This window comes from Microtus pennsylvanicus, chromosome 1 (assembly GCF_037038515.1).
Source record: "Microtus pennsylvanicus isolate mMicPen1 chromosome 1, mMicPen1.hap1, whole genome shotgun sequence".
Lineage (NCBI taxonomy): Eukaryota > Metazoa > Chordata > Mammalia > Rodentia > Cricetidae > Microtus > Microtus pennsylvanicus.
In genome coordinates, this window is record NC_134579.1 from 32,598,089 (window position 1) to 32,619,130 (window position 21,042).

Sequence of the window (21,042 nt, forward strand, 5' to 3'; positions counted from 1 at the left end):
AGCGCAGGCTGTTCTGTGGACAGTTTCTTTCCCTCTGCCGGAAGTTTATGGATCACACACACCGATGTATGGATCAGCTTGAACCTTGACTGCTGAGTAATATTCTTTTCACCGCACGTATTACTCTCTGTGTGTGTACATGTGTGTGTGTGACATGGATGGGTGTGTGCAGGTTGTGGCATGTATGTGGACAGCAGACAAGAACTTTCGAGAGTCAGTTCTTTCCTTCTACCCTGTAGGTCCCTGAGACTGAACTCCAGTTGTGTACAGTAAGCACTCTAAGCCACTAAGCCATCTCGTTGGCCCATTTGTTTTTCTGTTTACAGTTCCGTTGTAAATATTCACTACAGTTTATCCACTATGTCTAGAAGGTCTGGATATAGGCTCTATGTAGGAAAATAACTGAGTTTGGGTCACCAATCTAGTGACAAGACCTACTGAAGGAACCCAAACCACATACATCCCTGGTGGCCACGTATGTCAGAAGAGGGAATTTGATTCCCTGGAACAGGAGTTACAGATGGTTGTGAGTCACCACGTGGGTACTGGGAACTGAACCTGGGTCCTCTGCAGGAGCAACAAGTGCTCCTAACTCTGAGCCATCTCTCGAGCGCCTCGGCTTGGTTTCTAACTGCATCTTTTCTCTCCGTTTCCATGGCTACCCTAGGGATGACAGCATTCATTCCTAACTCACACCACCTCTTAGCATGACCACTGTGCCATGCGGCCATGGTTGATCTCCCAGCTCCCCTGCCCTGGAGGCTATGGCTGCCATGGGCACTACATCTACATGTAGACTGCCCAAGATGGCAGTAGAAGCTTCGATTCAGGCAGATGCCCACAACATGCTTAAGAAATTAGGCAGAATTCACCCAGACAGCCTTCAGGATGAGTGACTTTTCTCACTGTTATGAAGCAACTGAAGGAGGAAGGGCTTTCTTGGCCACAGCTTGAGGGTCCAGTCCATCACGGGGTGGGGGCGGGGACAGCAGATGTGGGCAGGTGATGACATTGAGTCAGTCAGAAAGCACAGCACTGAATTAAGTGGGTCCAGGTTATCAAACCTGAAGCCCTAGCTGCCCAGTCCTCCCAAGTAGCCTCACCTCCTGAGGGTTCTCAGCATCCAAGACAGTGCCACCAGCTGGACACTGGTGTGGGCCAAGTGTTTCCTCCACACGCCATCCCACCACCTCCTTTCCCTCTGGTGTGCGGATTCTCGGGTGTCCTTCCAGGGCACCAGCACAGCGACAAGGTCTTCACCGCAGAAGCATGTTCTGCGTGTGCAGTCTGGATTGACAGCTGTATTTTCTTTGAGCTCTTTAAAAACACAGTTCTGCCCCTGTAAACACTGTCCTCTGGAGTCTGCGCCTCTGAGGAGAAGGCCACTCATTCTTCTGTACATGAAGGGCCTGTTTCTGGCTTCCTCCGACTGACTGACATGTTTCTGTGTGATCTGGGGCTTTGGCAGTGGCGTGGTGTGCCTAGGTACATTTCATCGTATTTACCTTTCTTCGGCTAGCTGAACTTCTCGAACTCGTAAATTTACGTCTTTTGCCAAACTGAGGGAACATCTGGCTGTTATTTCTTCAAATATTATTTTCTCCCTCTTGTCCTCCTGAATCTCTGATTATACATGTATTAGACATTTTCACATCACCCCACAGGCCCCTGGCACTCTGTTTATTTTTTAAAATCTGATCACTATTTCAGTTCTATTTTCAAGTACACAGAAGGTGAGAGCGAGACTATAAGATTATATTCACAGCGGCTAACCTTGGAAGGGTTACTGCGAGTCCAAGAGAGCTACAGGAAAGGCAGCCCCAACTCTCGCAGCAAGTCATAGTAACTAGAAATGTCCTACCGTAGCTGCCGCTCACGGAGACTGAGAGAGTGCTGCGGGGCAGGGATGGGGCTGGTGCCCGCACACAGTGGAGGGCTCAGAAATAGCCCACCGGTGTTAGTGTCCACATTACAGACAATGGCACAGAGGAACAAACAGCCTGAATTAGAAAACAGACTGGATGGGATAAGAAAGTCTTTTGTGGCAAACAACATATTCTTAAACAAAGACTTCACAGTCACTTGGGACAGACTTAAGTTTTTGTTTTTGTTTTCTATTTGGAGTCATGGTCAGATTTCCACCATGGAACGGGATGGGTCTACAAAACCCATTTAGAGACACAGAGCTGTCATGAGCTCAGTGTTTGTTATCTGAGCCCGTGACAGGAGAGACTTGATGTGGCTGCCCAGAGCACTGAGGGGGAGGGGGGACCTTCTGACTGCAGTGGGTGGCTGGCCTTTCAGATCTAAGTGAGGATACCTGCCTGGTGTGGGACACGGGAGGTGCCAAGTCCACCGCACGTGACAGTGCCATGCTGCGGGACACGGGAGGTGCCAAGTCCACAGCACGTGACAGTGCCATGCTGGTTTGCAGTTGTGCTCTGTGAAGCAGCAACACGAGGTAGGTGCTGCTGTGATCTCTTGGCCTCGCTTCCACCAAGATCCCTGCAGATACTAAGCAGTCAGCAGGCACTGGGAAAGGAACAGAAAGGCATGGAAAGAGAAGCCTAAAGCCAGGGTCTTGCAAACACTCCGTGGAGTTTCTAGACAAGCACAGCGTCTCACCTGACGCCCACAATCACGGCTCCCAACAACACCTCAGCTTCTTGAACCTCCTCCACGGACATCACTGAATGCTAAGAGTCAAATTAGGTTTCGTTTTGTGTTCCTCTTGCAAAGACAAAGCACCACTGATCAAGACGAGGAGAAATGACACATGCCAACCAGTCAAGCAAGCTTTGAAGGAACTCCAAGATCTAAAATGCTAGTCAGACCTCACCCATCGGAGTGCACTCCGCCCTGATACTTCCCCTCCCTCCACCCTTCTGGTCCTCCTAAGCCTCTGTGTGGGTCTTTGGACCAAGGGGCGGCTCCCGAGACAGCCGCGTTCTTAGCAGGGTCTCATCCTCCCGCAGTTTGTGCTATTGTTGAGTTGTTTATTGAGACAGGGTCTCACACATTCCAAGCTTGTCTCAAAACCTGCTGTGTAGATGAACATAACCTTGAACTGCTAATCTCCCTGCCTCTACCTCCCCAAAGCTGGGATTATAGGTACATACTACCATGCCAGGCTCTCCCAGCTCCCTATCCCTCCCCTCCACAGTCTGGCTTGGAAGTGAACCCAGGACAGTTTCCTCTTGGATGTCACTTAACGCCAAGAGGACACACTTAAACATTCACCTAGACAATTGCTCCTCATGCCTACCCGTGACCGTGGCACTTAGCATGACAGGGATACGGAACCCACCCAGATATCCCTGGATGCCAGAGGGAGTTCTAGTCACAGTCATCCACCACTACTGCAACCCTGGAGAAGTCAAGAACATGCGTGACACAAAAGGCATGTACATGTGGCTCTCCCATGACATGGAAGATCCTCAGGGCAGAGCGTGTTCCATATTGACAGCATCTCCAGGAGGCACAAAGGACTTAAAAGAGAGATCGAGAGATCCCTAGTGCCTTAAACTCTTTTGAGAGCAGGGCATGGAGTCAAAGGAGTAAGCCAGTCAACGGTGAGTGTCCAGTTGGATGGACTTCAGTACCTTCTGCTCCAATCTCCACACTCAAGCCCTAAGGTTGAGAAAGCCCCGAGGACACTTGTACTGGAGGTTCCTGCAAACTACCTCATTTGATAAGGGGATGATTGCCAAAAAATAAGTCACATATGCAACACAACCTTCTCATTTTACAAACAAGGAAACTGGCCCAGAGAGGCTAGGATATTCACCTTGCATGCCAGACTGTCAAAGATCATGAGATAGAGGATGCAGCCCAAAGTTTCCAGGTTGTTAACACAGCACCCACAATGCACTTTCAGTTTTAGTTCAACGCTGCACGCACACATTATCCAGCTTCAACTGTGAGAACTCTGTTAGCATTCAGGTGACCCCTGGAACCCACAGGCAGAGAGGCAGGAGGAGACCTTTCCTTTCCGAGCCCCTCCCTCCCCCTCTTGACCCTCCCCACACCCTTCCCATGTCCTAAGAAAATGCCCCTCTGCCAACCAATGACCTCATGACTCTCCTCCTCACTAATTTGAATACTCTTTGGGGAGAGCCAAACAAAAATGAAAATGATGAATGACTTCTTGTGCAATGCAGAAAATATGTGACTCTGCTCTCCAAGTGACGGAACACCCTTCACGCAGAAACAGCCCCCTCTGAGCCCAAGGTGTGTGAAGGCTTTACAGGGGGAGGTGAGAGCTACTCACTTCGCCTCCAAAGCAGGCAAGTGTTTGATTTGAAAGAAAAACAAAAGTTCTAAATAAGCCACGAAGCAAAGCCAACAAAGAGGCGGAAGCGAGGGAAGGAGGCTTAACAAATAGGAGGGAAAACAATCTGCTTAATCACCCAACACGGTATTACGGTTATCTTTTCTTTACACATTTACAGGGTTTTAATACAACATGTTTGTCTGCCCAGAGCTCAGCCTGTGTCCACACCACGTGTACACAGGTGAGTGGCCATGTCTCCGTGAACGCTCCATCCTAAACCTATCTGAAATGTTTCAAGTTAGGACTCGTGTTAACCCATAAACCAACTTCTGAGAAGCTTTCCTTAGCACATGTGTTTCTCCACATCCGGCTTGCAGACCTAGTCACAGCCTGCACCACGTGATGAACTTGGGATCTGTAGGCTGGTTAGACCAGAAGTATACAGATCCCAGTCTGGTCAAAAAACATGTAAACATTAAAGAAAAACTCAAAGCAAATAAATATACACTCTAAGTCTTGCTTTTTTTTTTTCAGTTTCTAAGTAAGTGCTTTCCTGTACTCTCCAAGAAGGGACACGTTTGTCTTAGTTGTAGGCACATGGCTTAAACCACGACTCACCAGCCTTCCCCCTGCGAGTCAGACACCTATGAAGGGCCTTGCATGAACTGCCCGCTTGTACTTCTGAGCGATATGAATGGGTGCCAATGAATCTGACATTTTCACAGTGGAAAGTCATGAGATTCAGCCCAGGCCCGGTAGCCAAAGACCTCCTCTGTGCTCGGCATCCCTGGCTGATGTGCCTGATCATAGCCAGATGTCTCGTAGGCATGCCCTGGGTTGGCCCGAGTCAGGCCATGGCCATGTTGCTACAGACTAACTCCTTTGCACCCTATAGACTCTAGTGAGAACATTTCTAGTCACCAAAGGGTTCCAGCCGCTTCTAAACTGAAATCAGCTCCTCATCTTTCTTCTCTAAGAGGAACCTGAGTGACAAGAGATAGATTCTAGAGACATCCTTGAGGTTATCTGTATTGATTGCTTCTCTTCTTTTCTTTCTTTTTACTTCTTTCTTTCCTTCACTGTGAGACAGGGTCTCATGTAGCCCAGGCTAGCCTTGAACTCACTATGCAGCTGTGATCTGGAACTACTTCCACTTTAAAGTGCTGTGGTTACAAGTGTAGGACCGCATCAAGTTTATACAGTTCTGGGGATTAAGGAGAAGGACCTCACCCCAGCAACTAGTAGCTATAGACAGCGGGTGCTTGTGTGCGATTAGCTGAGTGGCTGAACTTTAAATTAAAACAAATAAATGATTACCAAGCATGCAATGCAGAGAAAGAAATAACAAAGTCTCCCAATTTTGGGGGATCTAACAAACAGCTCCCCAACTGTGTCTGGACAGATGGAAACAACACAAAATTTGGCAACAATAAAAGTTTTCTAAACATACAGCAAACTGAGACAAACTCAAAATCTAAGGACTCACCATGTCGCATCCTGCAATGCCACGGTAGCCGTGTTTCTGAACATACATGTCCACTTCGCACTGTGCACGCCACCACATGGACAATGCCAGTAACTGCTACCTGCGACAACATGGCTCAGATCTGGGCGAGCATATGCTATGAATCACAGCGGTACATATAGACTTTTCTACTCTTATAGAAACATGATGGTTTATTTATGAAAAACAGAACTTCTCTATTTACCTGCTATTCTTATGTCTCAGCAGGTACCAAACTAGTGTGTGTATGTGTACACTAAGTATTACATTTAACTATTTATTATGCAAGAATGTGTAGTAAGTTCTCAGGCCTGGAAGCAACGGCTTCACCCCACTGAACCATCGTGCCAGGCCTCCAGTTAGCCTGTCTTTTGATTGTGTTAGAATGTCTGGTTTTAAACTTTCTATTTGAATTGAGTTTTCTTTAAAAACATTGTTCTATAAATTTTGACTTGGAATTAGAACCGAATTTCTAACAATTTCTGAACTGGCCCCGAACATATTTCTGTCTCTTTGTATTTAAGCAAAACTGCTCTCAGCATTGATGACTATAAAACCAAAGTCCCAGTCAACTGTGAAAAATATGGAAGAGGATCTCTTTCCTACGGTATCAAATATTCAGCCAAAATTTGCCTTTATGTAAAAATTAAAAGTCCATACAACTCATTAATATGCAAAGGTTTTGTAGTAAATGGTATGCATGTGCTGGAAAATTGGTTTTAAATAAATTGCTTTATGAGTTTTTTAGTAAGTGATTGATTTGCATACATACTTTATATACTTAAATATATTTATTTAGGTGACATTCCATTGGAATTGACCTTCTAGGTTTCTCTCAAAATGTTGGTGCCTTAGTCAGGATGTGTTAAAAATTCCACGGGGAAAAGGGGATCAGAGTAGAAAAAGTTGAGGCAACCTGGTCTAATACATTCTGGAACCATTACCCCAAGACAACAGACCCATCGCAATGTCCACCCTACCAGTCCAATGCATTCTGGAATCATTATTCCAAGACAACAGACCCATCGCAATGTCCACCCTACCAGTCCAATGCATTCTGGAACCATTACCCCAAGACAACAGACCCATCGCAATGTCCACCCTACCAGTCCAATGCATTCTGGAACCATTACCCCAAGACAACAGACCCATCGCAATGTCCACCCTACCAGTCCAATGCATTCTGGAACCATTACCCCAAGACAACAGACCCATCGCAATGTCCACCCTACCAGTCCAAAGTATTCTGGAATCATTATTCCAAGACAACGGACATTACAATATCTACCCTAAGTGCAAATGAAGAGACCCTGAGTGCTGGAGTGAGGGACCCATGACAACTACACAGTTCCTGCAAATACTTTCACAGCAACTGCCTGGAGTTCTCAGACTACCCAGAAATTCAGGCTGCCATCACTGAGAGTATTTAAAGACCATGCTGTGGTTTGAAAAGCTTCAACAGGACCTTTGGCCGGCCTAGTCTTTGCTCTGGCTGAGCAGCTTGCTTGCCCTGAAGAACCGGCGTTTGCTGTGTTCCTGGTTGCATTCATCTGTACTCTCTGGTACAGTAAAGGTCAAGTTGCTTCAGATTAAATGGTGCAATGGATTGGGTGTCTCCACTCTCTCCACCTCAGCTCATCCCCCCCCCCCCAGGGATGGTATGAGGAGGCGGAGCCTGGAAGAAGATGAGGCTGCAAAGGTTGAGCCTTTAGGATTAGGTCGGGGCCCTCATACAAGGCTCTGAAGAGCATTCTCAGTTAAAAAGTCACCTACACAGAACACACTGGGACCACCATAAAATGGTCACTGTCTCAGCAAGAAATGGGCCCCACCTCTCAAACTCTTAGTAGGTTTCATGTTTGCCACCCAGACATGAGGAACTGAGTCTGGATCCCACTCACATAAAAGCAGGGTATGTTGGAAATCCCGGGCTGGGGAGGCAGAGACAAGTGGCTCCTTGCAGCTCACAGATCAACTTAGCCTAGCTAATCAATCCCACAAACTCCAGGCTCAGTGAGAGACCCCGCATGCTCCCCAAAAAGTTGACGCTATGTCAACTTCTGGCCTTCACATGTATACACACATGAATGCACATGAACACATGCACATAAGACAAATACGCACATGCATCAACAACCCTAGAATACTAAAAACAGGCCGCTAGAGTAACTCAATTTGAGTAGACTGGCATGTGAAGGGTTAACTTATTCAGGTGTCGAACTGGACCAACCAAATAAAATTCCTGGAAAACTTGCCAGAATAACCCTTCAGTCGTGACCGCTGTAGAAGTCAAACTCTGGAATTATATCCTAAACTTGAATTTAGAAGTAAACATTCAAACGAGGGGAAACTCGCCAATCATTTTCACTTTTAAAGTACTAAATTGGCCCATTTTTTAAAAATCTCACATTAATTATTCCAAAGCAATCAACTTCTTAAAACCCTTTTATTTCACAATTATACTAATATCCCATTAATTTGGGACACTTACCAACAAGTTTACCCTCCGCCTATTACCCGCGCGCACACTGAGAGCGCAGGATAACACAGTACAGGCATTAATATGTAAAACACCAACAAAAGCCATCTGGAAAGCTAATGAATAATCAAGGGATTTCAAATTAAACTGCAGGATTTTCCCCTAGAATCTTTAGGACAACACTGTCAGCTCCAATCTATTCGCTCGGCCTCCAGAATCAATTTTTCAAACTTTCTGACAGCGCTAATCGCTTCCACCTGTGTCTCCCGCCTGACTCTTGACTGGCATGCTACCAGCCAGGGTGGGAATGGAGACAAAGCCCCCTATTAGGATCCGGCTGTTTCTCCACTGTGAGGTCACTCAGCCATTAAATTAGTTCCAGCCCAATTTTTGTCCTCTCAAGCTTGGACTTCATGGGAGGGGGGTACAGACTGGAGCTAGTTCCTGAGCAGATTCAGAAGGGGAAAGGGAGCAGGGGGTCAGGACTGGCTAGAGGGGCAAGCCCACGGCCGAGGAGCTGGGCTAGCTCAAAACTCTGAAGATCGAAACACTCTTTCCAAAATGGCTATGGCCAGTCTCATTGGTGTGATACCCCACAAAACAAAATCATATAAAATTAGGAAATGAGGTCTCACTTTGTAGCCCAGGCTGACCTGGAACCCATGTAGCCTAGGCTAGCATTGAATTCATGGCTATCCTCCTGCCTCAGCCTCCTCAGTGCAGGGATTAGAGACATGAGTTTCTATACATGGCATCCAAAAGTGGTTTCTCAAGACTCCCTCATGGAATTGTCCTTTGCTTTCCCTCCTGCTAGGGGCAGAGTCAACTGTCTCCTTGTGACACCAAACTTCTGTCCTCTGAAAGTCCTGGTGGGCACTGGGAAACAACAGGATGGCCGGTGGCTGCTCCCACACGGGGACACCTCTATGTCAGATGAAGGGGTGAAGGTGCCAGGGTCAGGTCTGCTGAGAACTGTCCTCACAGCTCAGAAAGTGCGGCTGAAGGAGAAGATGCTGCCCGTGTCCCAGAGCTAGCTGGAGGACATCCTGTCATGGGCCCATCATTTCCCCACTGACCGGAAGCATTATAATGGCAGAAGCAACACTCAGTAAGCAGTGACCACACGAAAAAGGGCCACTGACCACTGTCTGTGCCCGTCACTCTGCATTGTCTCTGTTGTGCCTTCCTCCGGACCAAAACTGGGAGCACATCTCCTGAGCTGCTGTCACCAGAATGCACTTTGGGGACATGTCCCGAGGCAAGAGAAGTGACAAACAGTGCCTGGTTTATCCTATATAGTGCTGTAGGCAAACACGCCTGAGAAATCCAGGGATTTAAACAGTGGTAATTAAACATTAAATAAGAGAATCAGAATTATTCTTTACAAATAAAAAATAGCCAACCTGGGGCTGGAGAGATGGCTCAGCAGTTAGGAACAGGGGCTGCTCTTCCAGAGGACCCAGGTTCAATTCCTAGGACCCACATGGTGGTTCACAACTGTCTGTAACTCCAGTTGCAAAGGATCTGGCATCCTCACACAGACACTTATGCAGACAAAACACCACAGCACATAAAATAATTTATATAAAAAAAATATCCAGCCCTCAACAAGTCCACTCGGCATGCACACGTATGCACAGTCAGTGTCCGTCTGGCTCCCCACAAGAGGGCTTCACATATGTTCATTTCAGTATCTGACAGAGACTTGGCATGAGTCAATCAAGAAAAGACACTGAGTCTCCAAGAAAAGACAATTCCAAAACTAACAATGACTCATGATCCAGGGTTCCGTGGCCTCAGCCGTCCTCCCAAGCAGGCTGGCCCCCCATCTTGCACAGGCTCCCTAGACATACCAGTGAAGCAAGCACTTGGAGGTGCTGTTCCTGCGACGGTGACAGTCTTGGGCCTGTCCACACCACACTGCACCACATATGCAGACGGCTCCCTAGTCCAGGTGTAGGATGTGACCGAGAACACTCAGGGGTTTGCTGGGCCAGAGACAGCCTGGGGCCCATTTCTTGGGACTCTACCCAACAGCTGAGCTAACGCAACAGGGAAACAGCACAGAAAGAAAAACAAAGGCCTCTGACCTCCCACAGAGCAAGCAGAACGGAGTGAGGCATCCAGAAGACTCTCCGCTTACAGAAGAGTAGGTAGAGCTCAAGGTCAGGATGATATCTCTGCCAGAGAAAGTGACTGGGCTAGGGGATACGGGCTGAAATTGCCTGTCCAACCCAGGGAACGGGATGGAATGTCCCAATCTAAGGACCAGGAAAGGATCACTCACTGATCAGGCTTTTACTTTTTGTTTTTGGAGGAGAGAGACACGCCCTTTTAATGAGCAGATAACCCCCCAAATTTCTTTTTGCTCCTGCTCCTAGAATCACAGGATTGGGGGAAGGTGAAAGGGCTTCCTAACCTCAGCTGAACCCAGTGTCACACCCAGGGACCAAATGAGACCTCCAGCATCTCCTGCCACAGAAGATGGCTAAATGGGGTCTGTACTGAAAGTCATAATTAGCATGAATGCCAAAGCCTTTTTGTCGGATGAGGATCCCCAGATCTCCTGATTAACAACAGACAACAACAAAGCAAAGCCAGCATTCCCGAAGAGGAACTGTCTCTGCTCTCCACCGTGACTTTAAATCCCATGGACTCTGGGCTATAGCATATTCACAGCGCAGGTCCCCAGCTACTCTCTCTCTCTCTTTTTTTTTTGGATTTTCGAGACAGGGTTTCTCCGCAGCTTTTTAGTTCCTGTCCTGGAACTAGCTCTTGTAGACCAGGCTGGCCTCGAACTCACAGAGATCCGCCTGCCTCTGCCTCCCAGGTGCTGGGATTAAAGGCGTGCGCCACCACCGCCAGGCTCCAGCTACTCTCTTAACAGAATGAAACACTTCCATGAAGACGTCCAGCTGTCTCCACCTATCTTCCCACCTTTTGAGAAATGAAGCCTGGCCCTCAACTTCAGACACCTCATAGGGGAGGAGACGGCTCAGGTGGTGAAGTGTGTGTCACACAAACAGAAGGACCTGAGTTTGGCTCTACAGGACCAACAGGAAGAAGCTGGGTGTGGCAGCGCACACCTGTGATGCAGTGTTGGGGAGGGGTGCAGACAGGCAGACCCTGAGATCTGACGGCCAGCCAACCCAGTCATATTAGTAAGCTCCGTGTTAGGTGATACGGTGAAGAGCAGCTGAGGAGGCATCCACCTCTGGCCTCCACACACACGAAGACCACATTTGTTTCCTTGCTTTATGTCTTTGATGTGACGAGGCCTAGCCATGAGATAGGAACACAAAGGCCAAGGGTAACTTCCAGTAAGAGTCCACACGGACCGCACCCCAGCCTGCTTTGTCTGTCCCATCCCTGGCATCCAGCACACTGTGCACCATGACTGGACGATACGGCTCATCAAGAGACGACGAATGGCATTGCGGGAACCATGGACACAGGGCAGAGAAATGTCTAGAAAGGGAAGGGTCTGATTCACTAGCTGAGCACCACCTGTGTGTCCAGGAGATGTGTGATAAGGATCCGAGGTGGTTCAAACGAATGTCTCCCATAGTCTCCAGCCTTTGAACACCTGGTCCCCAGTTGGTGGCTTTGCTTGGAAATGCCTAGGAGGCATGGCCTTGATGGAAGAAGGAAGTCACTGGGGGGCAGGCTTTGAGGGTTCACAGCCACATGACACCCCCAGTTGACACCCTGCTTCCGGCTTTCTGTTTGAGATGTGATCTCTCAGCTGTCTGGACATAGGCCTGCCTGCTACCATGTCCCTGCGGAGATGGATCCCTTCGTCCTCTGGATCCGAAGCCCCAATAACCCCTTCCTTCTGCAGGCTGCCTTGGGTGGGATGCTACCACATGGACTAACAGAGACCTGTACCCACCGCACCAGCATCAGAAACCCTTCTGGCTGCATTCTTGGAATACAGTGGGAAAGTGTGGCTTCCCACTCTGTCACTTGAAGCCTGTGAGTGACTCTGGGTGCTGCTGGCTCTAGGAAGACCTGTTCAGATACTGCCTCCTAGAACAGCCACACCTCTGGGGACTTCTGACTTTCCCTGGGAGTGCTGGGAAGGAGCCCATGCGAACAGTGGTGACAGACAACTGTCAATCAAAACCTGCCTGGCAGAGGGACCAACAAAAACCAGAGCCATCCAATTGCCTGTGCTTGGCACAGACCAGACTAGAAGACAGAGAAGGGCTCCTCGCTGCTTGAAGAAAGCAGAAATACTTTTCTCTCTGGGAAAAATAAAACTGAAAAAAAAAAGTAACTACAGCAACACAGATTAACTCATTAAACAAAAGCCACTAATTAACATGTGTTCCAGCTCATCCACAGCAGTGCCCCTGCTCTGCCATCTTCTGCTGGTTCCCCTACATACGTCACACGCTACAACTGCTCCTCCGCCAACTGTGTGAGAGCCAGGAACACTCCATTACTTTGTACCAACATACATCCAGTTAACTGCATTCCAGATACTATCTGAACAAAACAACGACATTTCTGTACATTGAATTACATGTCTCTGTAGTAATCCCTACGGGTAAACCCTAGAAACTCTAACCCAGGGATTCCTGGCGTCTGTAGTTTTCAATTTTGGTTCCAGGCACAGGGAAGACACTTTTCTGAGTTTCTCTGTTTTCTACCCAACGTCTTAAACTAAAGGTGTATTGATTAGTACGGACAACATGTGGCATTTAGAAAAATCCCTTTCATCTGTTTTTCATGTTTTAACTTGAAACAGAGGAACAGAAGTAAAAATGGAAGCTCACAGCGAGAATAAATTTCAAACATGGGATGATAGCGAGCTTGGGAAATGACTAGGAAGGAAACATCAGTTTTCAAAACACACGTCCCCACCTGTTCCCTCTAACCCCGCTCTGTCTCCGACTTCACTCTCTAACACCCACGGAACATCCTAGATTAAACGTGAATCAATGATCATCACAGCACAAAGGAAAGTGGCCACCTGACCACGGCCACCTGTTCACTATTTTTCAAAGTGTCCCCCGAGGACATTTCGAAATGACTGATTAAAGGAAGCACAATGACAGCCACCAAAGCTACACATAAAACATGGACTCTGATCGAAGTCCTCCTCTAGCTCCTCCTTCTAAGGCTCAAACCCTCGGGGAGCGGGACAGGGTCTGCCGACTGTGCTTAGAAGATGGGTGCATCTGTCCCTCTCCCCTGGCACTGGGGACAGAGAACAGACATCAGTGGACACTTTGGCCAGGCCGACCATCTGACTTGAACTCACCCATCCAGGAGACTCATGGTTGTGGTGGTCACCTCTGCAAACAGAATTACTTTTCCGAGCCACATGGTCTGCAGATTCTGGCGATACGTCTCTAGGTCAAAGTGCTCTGATGAGAAGGCTTCGGGGTCAGTAACCACAGGTAGAGAAGACGGGGAGACTTCCACTTCAGACATGTGAGAGGAAATGAACCTCAGGGCGAGCTTGCTGGACTTGATGATTCCTCCAGGATCCACACGCCTCTCAAGCCACTGCATGAACGGATCCCGGATTTCCTAAGTCATGAAAAGGGGGGAAAGAGGTTGTGATTTAAAGTTTAATCCAATGACAGCATCTTACTAAAGATATCATCTGGATAACTTAGGAACTTCCTATCTCATAAACTAAGGAACCAGATTAACATATTCTGAACACCTGAATCCACATAGTCTACTAGTGTGAGCACCATGGTTTGAGCTGTCTCCCAGAATCCATACATTAGAAACTTTATCCCCAAATTCACACGTTAATGGCATTTGGGGATGAGACTTCTGAGCTACGACTGAGTGAAGGGGGCTCTGCCCCTCAGATGGATTAATCCATTAGTGGATTGCTGGGTTACTGAGTGAGTTAGTTACTATGAAAGTCGGTCAGCCTGTAATAAAAGCTAAGGTAGCCACGTTCATGGGCCGCTTGCTGTCTGACAGCCATGGAATCCCCATGGGCTCTGCAGAGTCCCCTCTCACCAGCAAAGAGGCCTTCACTCTGTGAGAGACCCACCACACACACACACATATACATACACACATACACACACACCCCACACACACATACATGCAGACACACCACATGCATATACGCATACACACTACACACATATACATGCATATATACCACACACACGCATAAACGCATGCACACCACACACACACATTCATACATACACACACACACACCTTTAAATTCTTTACCTCCAAACTGAAAATTTCTTTATAAATTACCCAGCCCTGAGAATTCAGTGATGGTAAAAGAAATTAGAGTAAGATACTAAATGTGTTTACAGTTTAAGAATTATAAACTAGGATCCATGGAAACAATCCGAGTCTAACCCAGTTACACCCTAGCTCATCTGAAGTCCAGCTCTAGACTCCCTGTTTGTCTAGTGCTCTGCATTCAACAGAGACGGGGGAACAAATCACCTTCACATATTTTGTTTTGTCTTGTTTTTCGAGACAGGGTTTCTCTGTAGCTTTGGAGCCTGTTCTGGAACTCCCTCTGTAGACCAGGCTGGCCTTGAACTCACAGAGATCTGCCTGCCTCTGCCTCCCCAGTGCTGGGATTAAAAGCGTGTGTGTGTGCGTGCGTGCGTGCGTGCGTGCGTAGCCACTGTCTGGCTTACATCTTTATACTTTTGCCTCACATGAGAATTCATTATCCTTCCTGAAAACAAACTCCAAGAAGTCTCCAAACTAAAAGCACCCCTTGTACAAGTACATAATCTTGGTCTCTGGGGTACAATGCCCTTGTGTAAAGACAGTTGGACATCGTCACCAGCCAAAGGGAAGACAATGTCCCCACAGGACAAACAATGTGTCACCCCAAACTCTTTATTTCATCCTAACTGTGAAAACAGAAGAGACATTGCTTGACCCAGAGTCTCCAGCAGTTCCGAAGCTTGGAGGAGGCCCGCCATGACCGAAGGCCAGAAGCCTTACTCTAAGTTGGCTTATCAAGAACTGTGTAGATCTCTTCAAAGAGGCCCGCACAAAACAGATGTAGGAAGGATTTTATTTATCGTTTTTATCTTATGTGAAGGAGTGTTTACCCACATGTATGTTTGCACATCACGTGTTTACAGTGGCTGTGGCGGCCAGAAGAAGGCATCAGAGCCCCCTGGGACTGGAGTTACAGATATTTCTGAGCCACCACTGAGTGATAGGAACCAAAACCAGGTCTTCTGCAAGAACGGCAAGTCCTCCTAACCACTGCACCATCTCTCCAGGCCTTAGAGCCAGGGTTTAGGACATCCTCACATAAATGTCAGAACTTTCAAAACAAAATTTAAAAAGTGTCCTTCTCCATTAATACTAGGAATTTGTCCCAAGATTCCCCATGCTCCAAAGAAACAGCTGACAGCATAGAATTCCATTTAACCAATCGCAGTCCGCCGGCCTTTAGAACTCACTTCCAGGTTGTAGGAAACAGCAAGGAGAGAAAGAAAACTAATAATAGCAAAAAAATTCAGACAGTGAGACCCATGACAGGACCATGGGGCAGGAATCCTGGGGAAAATGTCACACTGCTACAGTGTGGAAAGATCTGGAGAACATAAGTTTGGGGAACGCAAGGAGTGAGAGTGGCTGGGACAGGAAGTGCATGTGCACATCTCTAGCCCTAGCACTCAAGAGGCTTGAGGGAGAATTTGGGAGCGACCGGGGCTACATAGCAAGGCCATGTCTCAGAAAACAAGCAGAAGGACCTAGTGAAACGCAGTTAATGGTTTTTTATCGGAGTCTGGCTGGGATAAACTAGCTGGAGACAAGAATCATCTGGTAATGTGACCACGGGCAGTATTATAGCAAGTAACAAATTCATTCAAATAGGCGTGAGAAAACATGATGACAATATAGGAAATGTCCTTAACATTGAGAAATGTACATATGCCACGGTATATATGATTGATCTCCAGCATGGCAGAAGCGACAAGGTCACATGATCTGTTACACAGAGGACGCAGACCAGCGAGGCTTCTGCACCTTTCTTCTCTAATCCCCTCCTGAGTTAAGAATGGGCATCAAGTTTGTTTTGTTTTTAAGAGGTGAAATAAAGCAACATATTCAACTAAAATACATTAGCCACCTATTCATTCAGTCAACAGTTCAGCAAATGTCCCAGGCAGATCATCTTGTGGCCTCTGAGGATGTAGCAGGAGTCAAACGGGCCACCTTGGAGGGCTTTTCGTCTCATGTGGGGGTCACAAGGTGAGACAGTTCACAGACTCAACCACAGAGAAGAGGGCTAAGGAAGGAAGGGACAAAGAAAAGGGTTCGTGTTGGAAGCTAGCCACTGGAAGTTCAAGGTGGGTGATCTTACTGAGCAGGCAACATTAGGAAAGATCTGGAGAGAAAGAGGAAGAAAGGGAGGAGGGAAGGAGGGAGGGACGGAGGGAGGGAGGAAGATGGGAGTGAGGTTGGGAGGATGAGAGGGAGGATGGGAGGGAGGAGGATGGGAATGAGGTTGGGAGGGAGGATGGGAGGGAGGATGGGAGGGAGATTGGGAGGGAGAATGGGAGGGAGGTTGGGATGGAGGAGGATGGGAGGGGGGAGGATGGGGGGGAGGATGCGAGGAAGGTTGGGAGGGAGGCTTTACAGTGTGATCCGTTCACACTCAGGCTCAGCTGTCTGGTTTGTGTCAGAGTTCTTGATGCTCCCACAGTGAATAAATCAACACATTTTCCAGAGCGCATTCCCGCCATCATGAGATGCTTGACTACAATGATATCACTGGTATGTATTATGTAGAAAGGATTCCAGAGGAGCAGGGCAGATGGTCCAAGCAGGGAAGCATGATGGAGACGACACAGAAGGGATGGGGTCTGGAGGAACTGCGAAGCTGAGGAGGAGGAGGAGAAGGAGCAGAGAGATGGTGGAGCCCACGTGGGGAGCAATGGGGAGCTCCTAAGAGCTTTCAGGAGGAGGAGCCAACTCCAGGCAACCGGGTCCCTGCCCCTCCTTCTAAGTTGAGCTCACTAAAGGGGAAGAAGCAAATGGAAGCAGAAATGATGTCACAACGCCTCAACCAGCATGACAACACACATGGTGAGAACATGATCTCAACAAAGGCTACATGATTTGCTAACAGGTCATACTTGGGATGTGATCAAATATGGGGAGATCAGGCTCAGCGAGACAGCTCAGTGGGAAGGACAACCTGAGTTTAATTAACACCTGGAACCATGTAAAGGTAGAAAAAAAAGACTAAATCCACAAAGCTGTCCTCTGACCTCTGCACACACACTGCATGTGCACACACACAAAAGCAAGTACATGCATCATTATTGTGTACACACAGAGAGGATAATAATAAATAAATAAAATTTTAAGGCAGGGGGAGATCAAATATGAGCACAAGATTTCCAGTCTAAACAAACACCTGTCTATAGACAAGGACAGTTGTCACCAGCAGACATGCAGCGAGAGCCAGTGTGGGAAGAGGAGCTGGGGCCAGCACAGGTATGCTGAATTTGACAGGGCTACTGGGAATGCAGGGGATGTGGTGGTTTGAGTAGGAATGGTCCTCATGGATTCATATGTTGGAATGCTTGGCCCATCGGGAGAGGCACTACTAGGAGATGTGGCCTTGCTGGAGTGGGTGTGGCCTTGTTGGAGGACGCGTTTCACTGTGGGGGCGGGCTTTAAGGTCTCATATGCACCAGCTATGCCCAGTGTGCACAGTTGACCTCCTGTTGCCTGTAGATCAGAAGTAGAACTCTCAGCTCCTTCCTACCACTATGCCTGCCTGCACGCTGCCACGCTTCCTGTTATGATGATAATGGACTAATCCTCTGAACTTTAAGCCAGCCCTAATTAAATGTTTTCATTTATAAGAGTTGCTGTGGTCATGGTGTCTCTTCACAGCAATAGAAACCCTAACTAAGACAGAAGTTGGTACCAGAAGCAGGGTATTGCTCTGAGAGTCCTGACCAGGCTTTTACTTGGAAGAATGTAGACTTTGGATTAGAAAAGCAGTTGAACTCTTTAAGTGGGGCTTAATGGGCCATCCTAGTAGGAACATGGAAGACAGTGGTGCTAAAATAAGGTTTCAGAGAAGAATTTTAGTATGCTGCCTAATTGGTTTTAATAATAAAAACCCAAAGTCAGATATCTGGGTAAATGCTGAAAAGATCAAAAAAGTGAAGGAGCCAGCCACCAGAGAGAACTTTTACCTCTATCAAATCCTCAGACCAAAGTAAGCAAGATCCTGTCTCCACAAATCCTCACACTGAATGCTATCTCTACAAAACCTCAGACTGAAAACTGAGTTCCTGTCTCCTCCCGCCTCTCTCTACCCAGCCATATCACTTCCTGTCTCCACCTCCCTACTGCTGGGATTAAATGTGTGAGCCACCACCACTAGCTCTGTTTCTGATTTAGACAGAATCAATCTTGTGTAGCTCAGGGTGGCCTTGAACTAACAGAGATCTGTCTGCCTCTGTCTCCGGATTTCTAGGATTAAAGGTGTGTGCACCACTGTCTGACCTCTCTGGCTAACTAGTGTGGCTAGCCCCACACTTTGATCTGCAGTCAAACTTTATTTATTAAAACACAAACAAAATATCTCCACAGTTTTGTTATATTTTAGTGAAGAATGTGCTTGCTTTTTTCCCTTGTCTGGAAAGCCTGCCTGAGTCTAAAGTGGAGAGTTGTGGATTAATTCCACTGGCAGAGGAAATCTAAAAACAGCCTAGTTCTGACTCTGTTATATGGTTATCAGCATTCACTCTTATGCGGACCTATAATGAAAAGGAGCAAGCTCAGAATACAATTTGAGGAGAAAGGGGGCACCAGGAAGTGGAATAGAGCTAAATCCTCTGCTCAAGGAGACAAACAGATTAAGAAATGGAATAAAGGGAGTGATGACTTCAGGGCAAGATCCCACCCAGCTAAACTTCCAACTTGTGGAAAGGAATTAAAGAACAGTTTAGGTCCAGCCATGGTGGTACACTCCTTTAATCCCAGTACTTGGAGACAGAGACAAGTGGATCTGTAAGTTTGAGCCCAGCCTGATCTACAAAGTAAACGCCAAGGCAGCCAAGCTTAGGCTGTCAAGGAAGCCGTGAAAATCATAAAGCTGGTGAAGACGTGCTTGAACAAGAGGACCATGTTCTGGCCCCAGCAGGGAGCAGAACTTGGCAGCTTCGGCCATCTAGTCTGCTTTGGAGTTAAGGATAGAAGAAAGGAGTTACAGGAGCACCCTTCATGACTACGGAAAACAGCTGAGGCCAAGTGTGTCCCCGTGTGGAGCCTTAGCGAGGCCACTGTCTGAAGCTATGACGGTGAAGCCTGGATTTCTTATAGACCCAAATGTTAGAGATGCTAGAGCCATGGGACCTGCTGATGAGAGCTGCTAACAGGGAGTGAAAGAAGTATGCTGTAGTTAACAAATATGAAAGGAGTTGGAGCTCTGAAAAGTGCTTTGACATCAGATATAGAGTCTAGAGTTCGTAGTTTGCCCAGCTAGGATTTGGTCTTGCTTTGGTCCAGTATTTCCTCCAGTCTCGAACAGAAACATATATACTGTGCCAATATATGTTGGAAGTATGTGTTCTGTTTTTTGGTTGTTTTTTTTTTATTTTGACTACAGTTAAGACACTGCATGAATCTCAGAAGAGTTTTTAAACTTTAGACTTTAAAACATTGATGAGACTGTGATAGACTACAGGGACTTTTGAAGTTGGACTAAATACATTTTGCATTGTTATGGCTACAAGTCTTTGTGAGCCAGGGAGTGGAATATGGTGCTTTGAATGGATATGGTCCCCATAGACTCAAGTGTTTGAATGGTTGGCCCATAGGGAGTAGCACTATTAGGGGGTGTGGCCTTGTTGGAGTAGGTGTGGCCTTGGAGGAAGTGTGTCACTGTGGGGGTGAGCTTTGAGGTATCATATGTTCAAGCTATGCCCAATGTGGTACATAGTTCACTTCCTGTTGCCTGTGGATGAAGATGTCCTCTCAGCTACCTCTCTACCACTATATTTGTCTGTATGCCAACATGTACTACCATGATGATAATGGACTACACCTCTGAAACTACAAGACAGACACAATTAAATATCTTCTTTCATAAGAGTTGCCATGATCATAGTGTCTCTTCACAGCAATAGAAACCCTAACTAAGACAGTGAAGTAAAACGATCAGGGGAGGATCTGCAAGCCAGGGGCCCAAGGGAGAGTCAACAAAGATCCAAATTTGGGGACCATCAGTTGTAGATGACTGCTGAGAGCCAGAAGAAAGCAGAAGATAATGAAGAAGTCGTGTGCATATAAATGAGCTTAAGTCATATTCTGGGGTCTGGTAACCAGGACCACACAACAAGGGGTTTTAAATGACAAAAATGGATCAGAGCTGTCAAGGCCATAGGTCAAATCAGGGTGTCAGCAGAACCAACCAGGCTTTCTCTTAAGGAGCTGTGGTTAAGGAGTATTGCTATGGTTTGACTATGCTCTCCTAAGATGTGTGGGAAACATGGCCCTCAATGAGACCATGTTGACAGTGAGGCCTTTCAGAGGTGATTTGATTATGGCACTGAGGGCTCCACCCAAACCTCCCCTCTACTCTACCATCACCCCTAAACAGCAAAATGTAAGTGTGCTGGAGCAAACCTGCCAGCTGGGGGCTGAGGAGGTAGCTGTCACTAACACATGCAAGGGGCTATGGTTTGAATGTGTCCTCCCCAAGCCCACATGTTGGAAACCTAACTTCTGATGCAACAGTGTTAAGAAGTGGGGCCGTTAGGAGCTGACTAGGTCACGAGGGCTCTG

At 47.3% G+C, this 21,042-nt stretch overlaps 1 protein-coding gene across 7 annotated transcripts in view; it reads right to left on the reverse strand.

Moving 5' to 3' along the window:
* Positions 1–21,042, reverse strand: part of Hlcs (holocarboxylase synthetase) — a 196,329-nt gene that overhangs the window by 94,539 nt on the left and 80,748 nt on the right. For all 7 annotated transcript variants that reach the window (XM_075960697.1, XM_075960705.1, XM_075960690.1 and 4 more), the window contains one exon: positions 13,526–13,797. In XM_075960697.1, the coding sequence (XP_075816812.1) occupies positions 13,526–13,797 (272 nt within the window). The remainder of the gene's footprint in view (positions 1–13,525; positions 13,798–21,042) is intronic.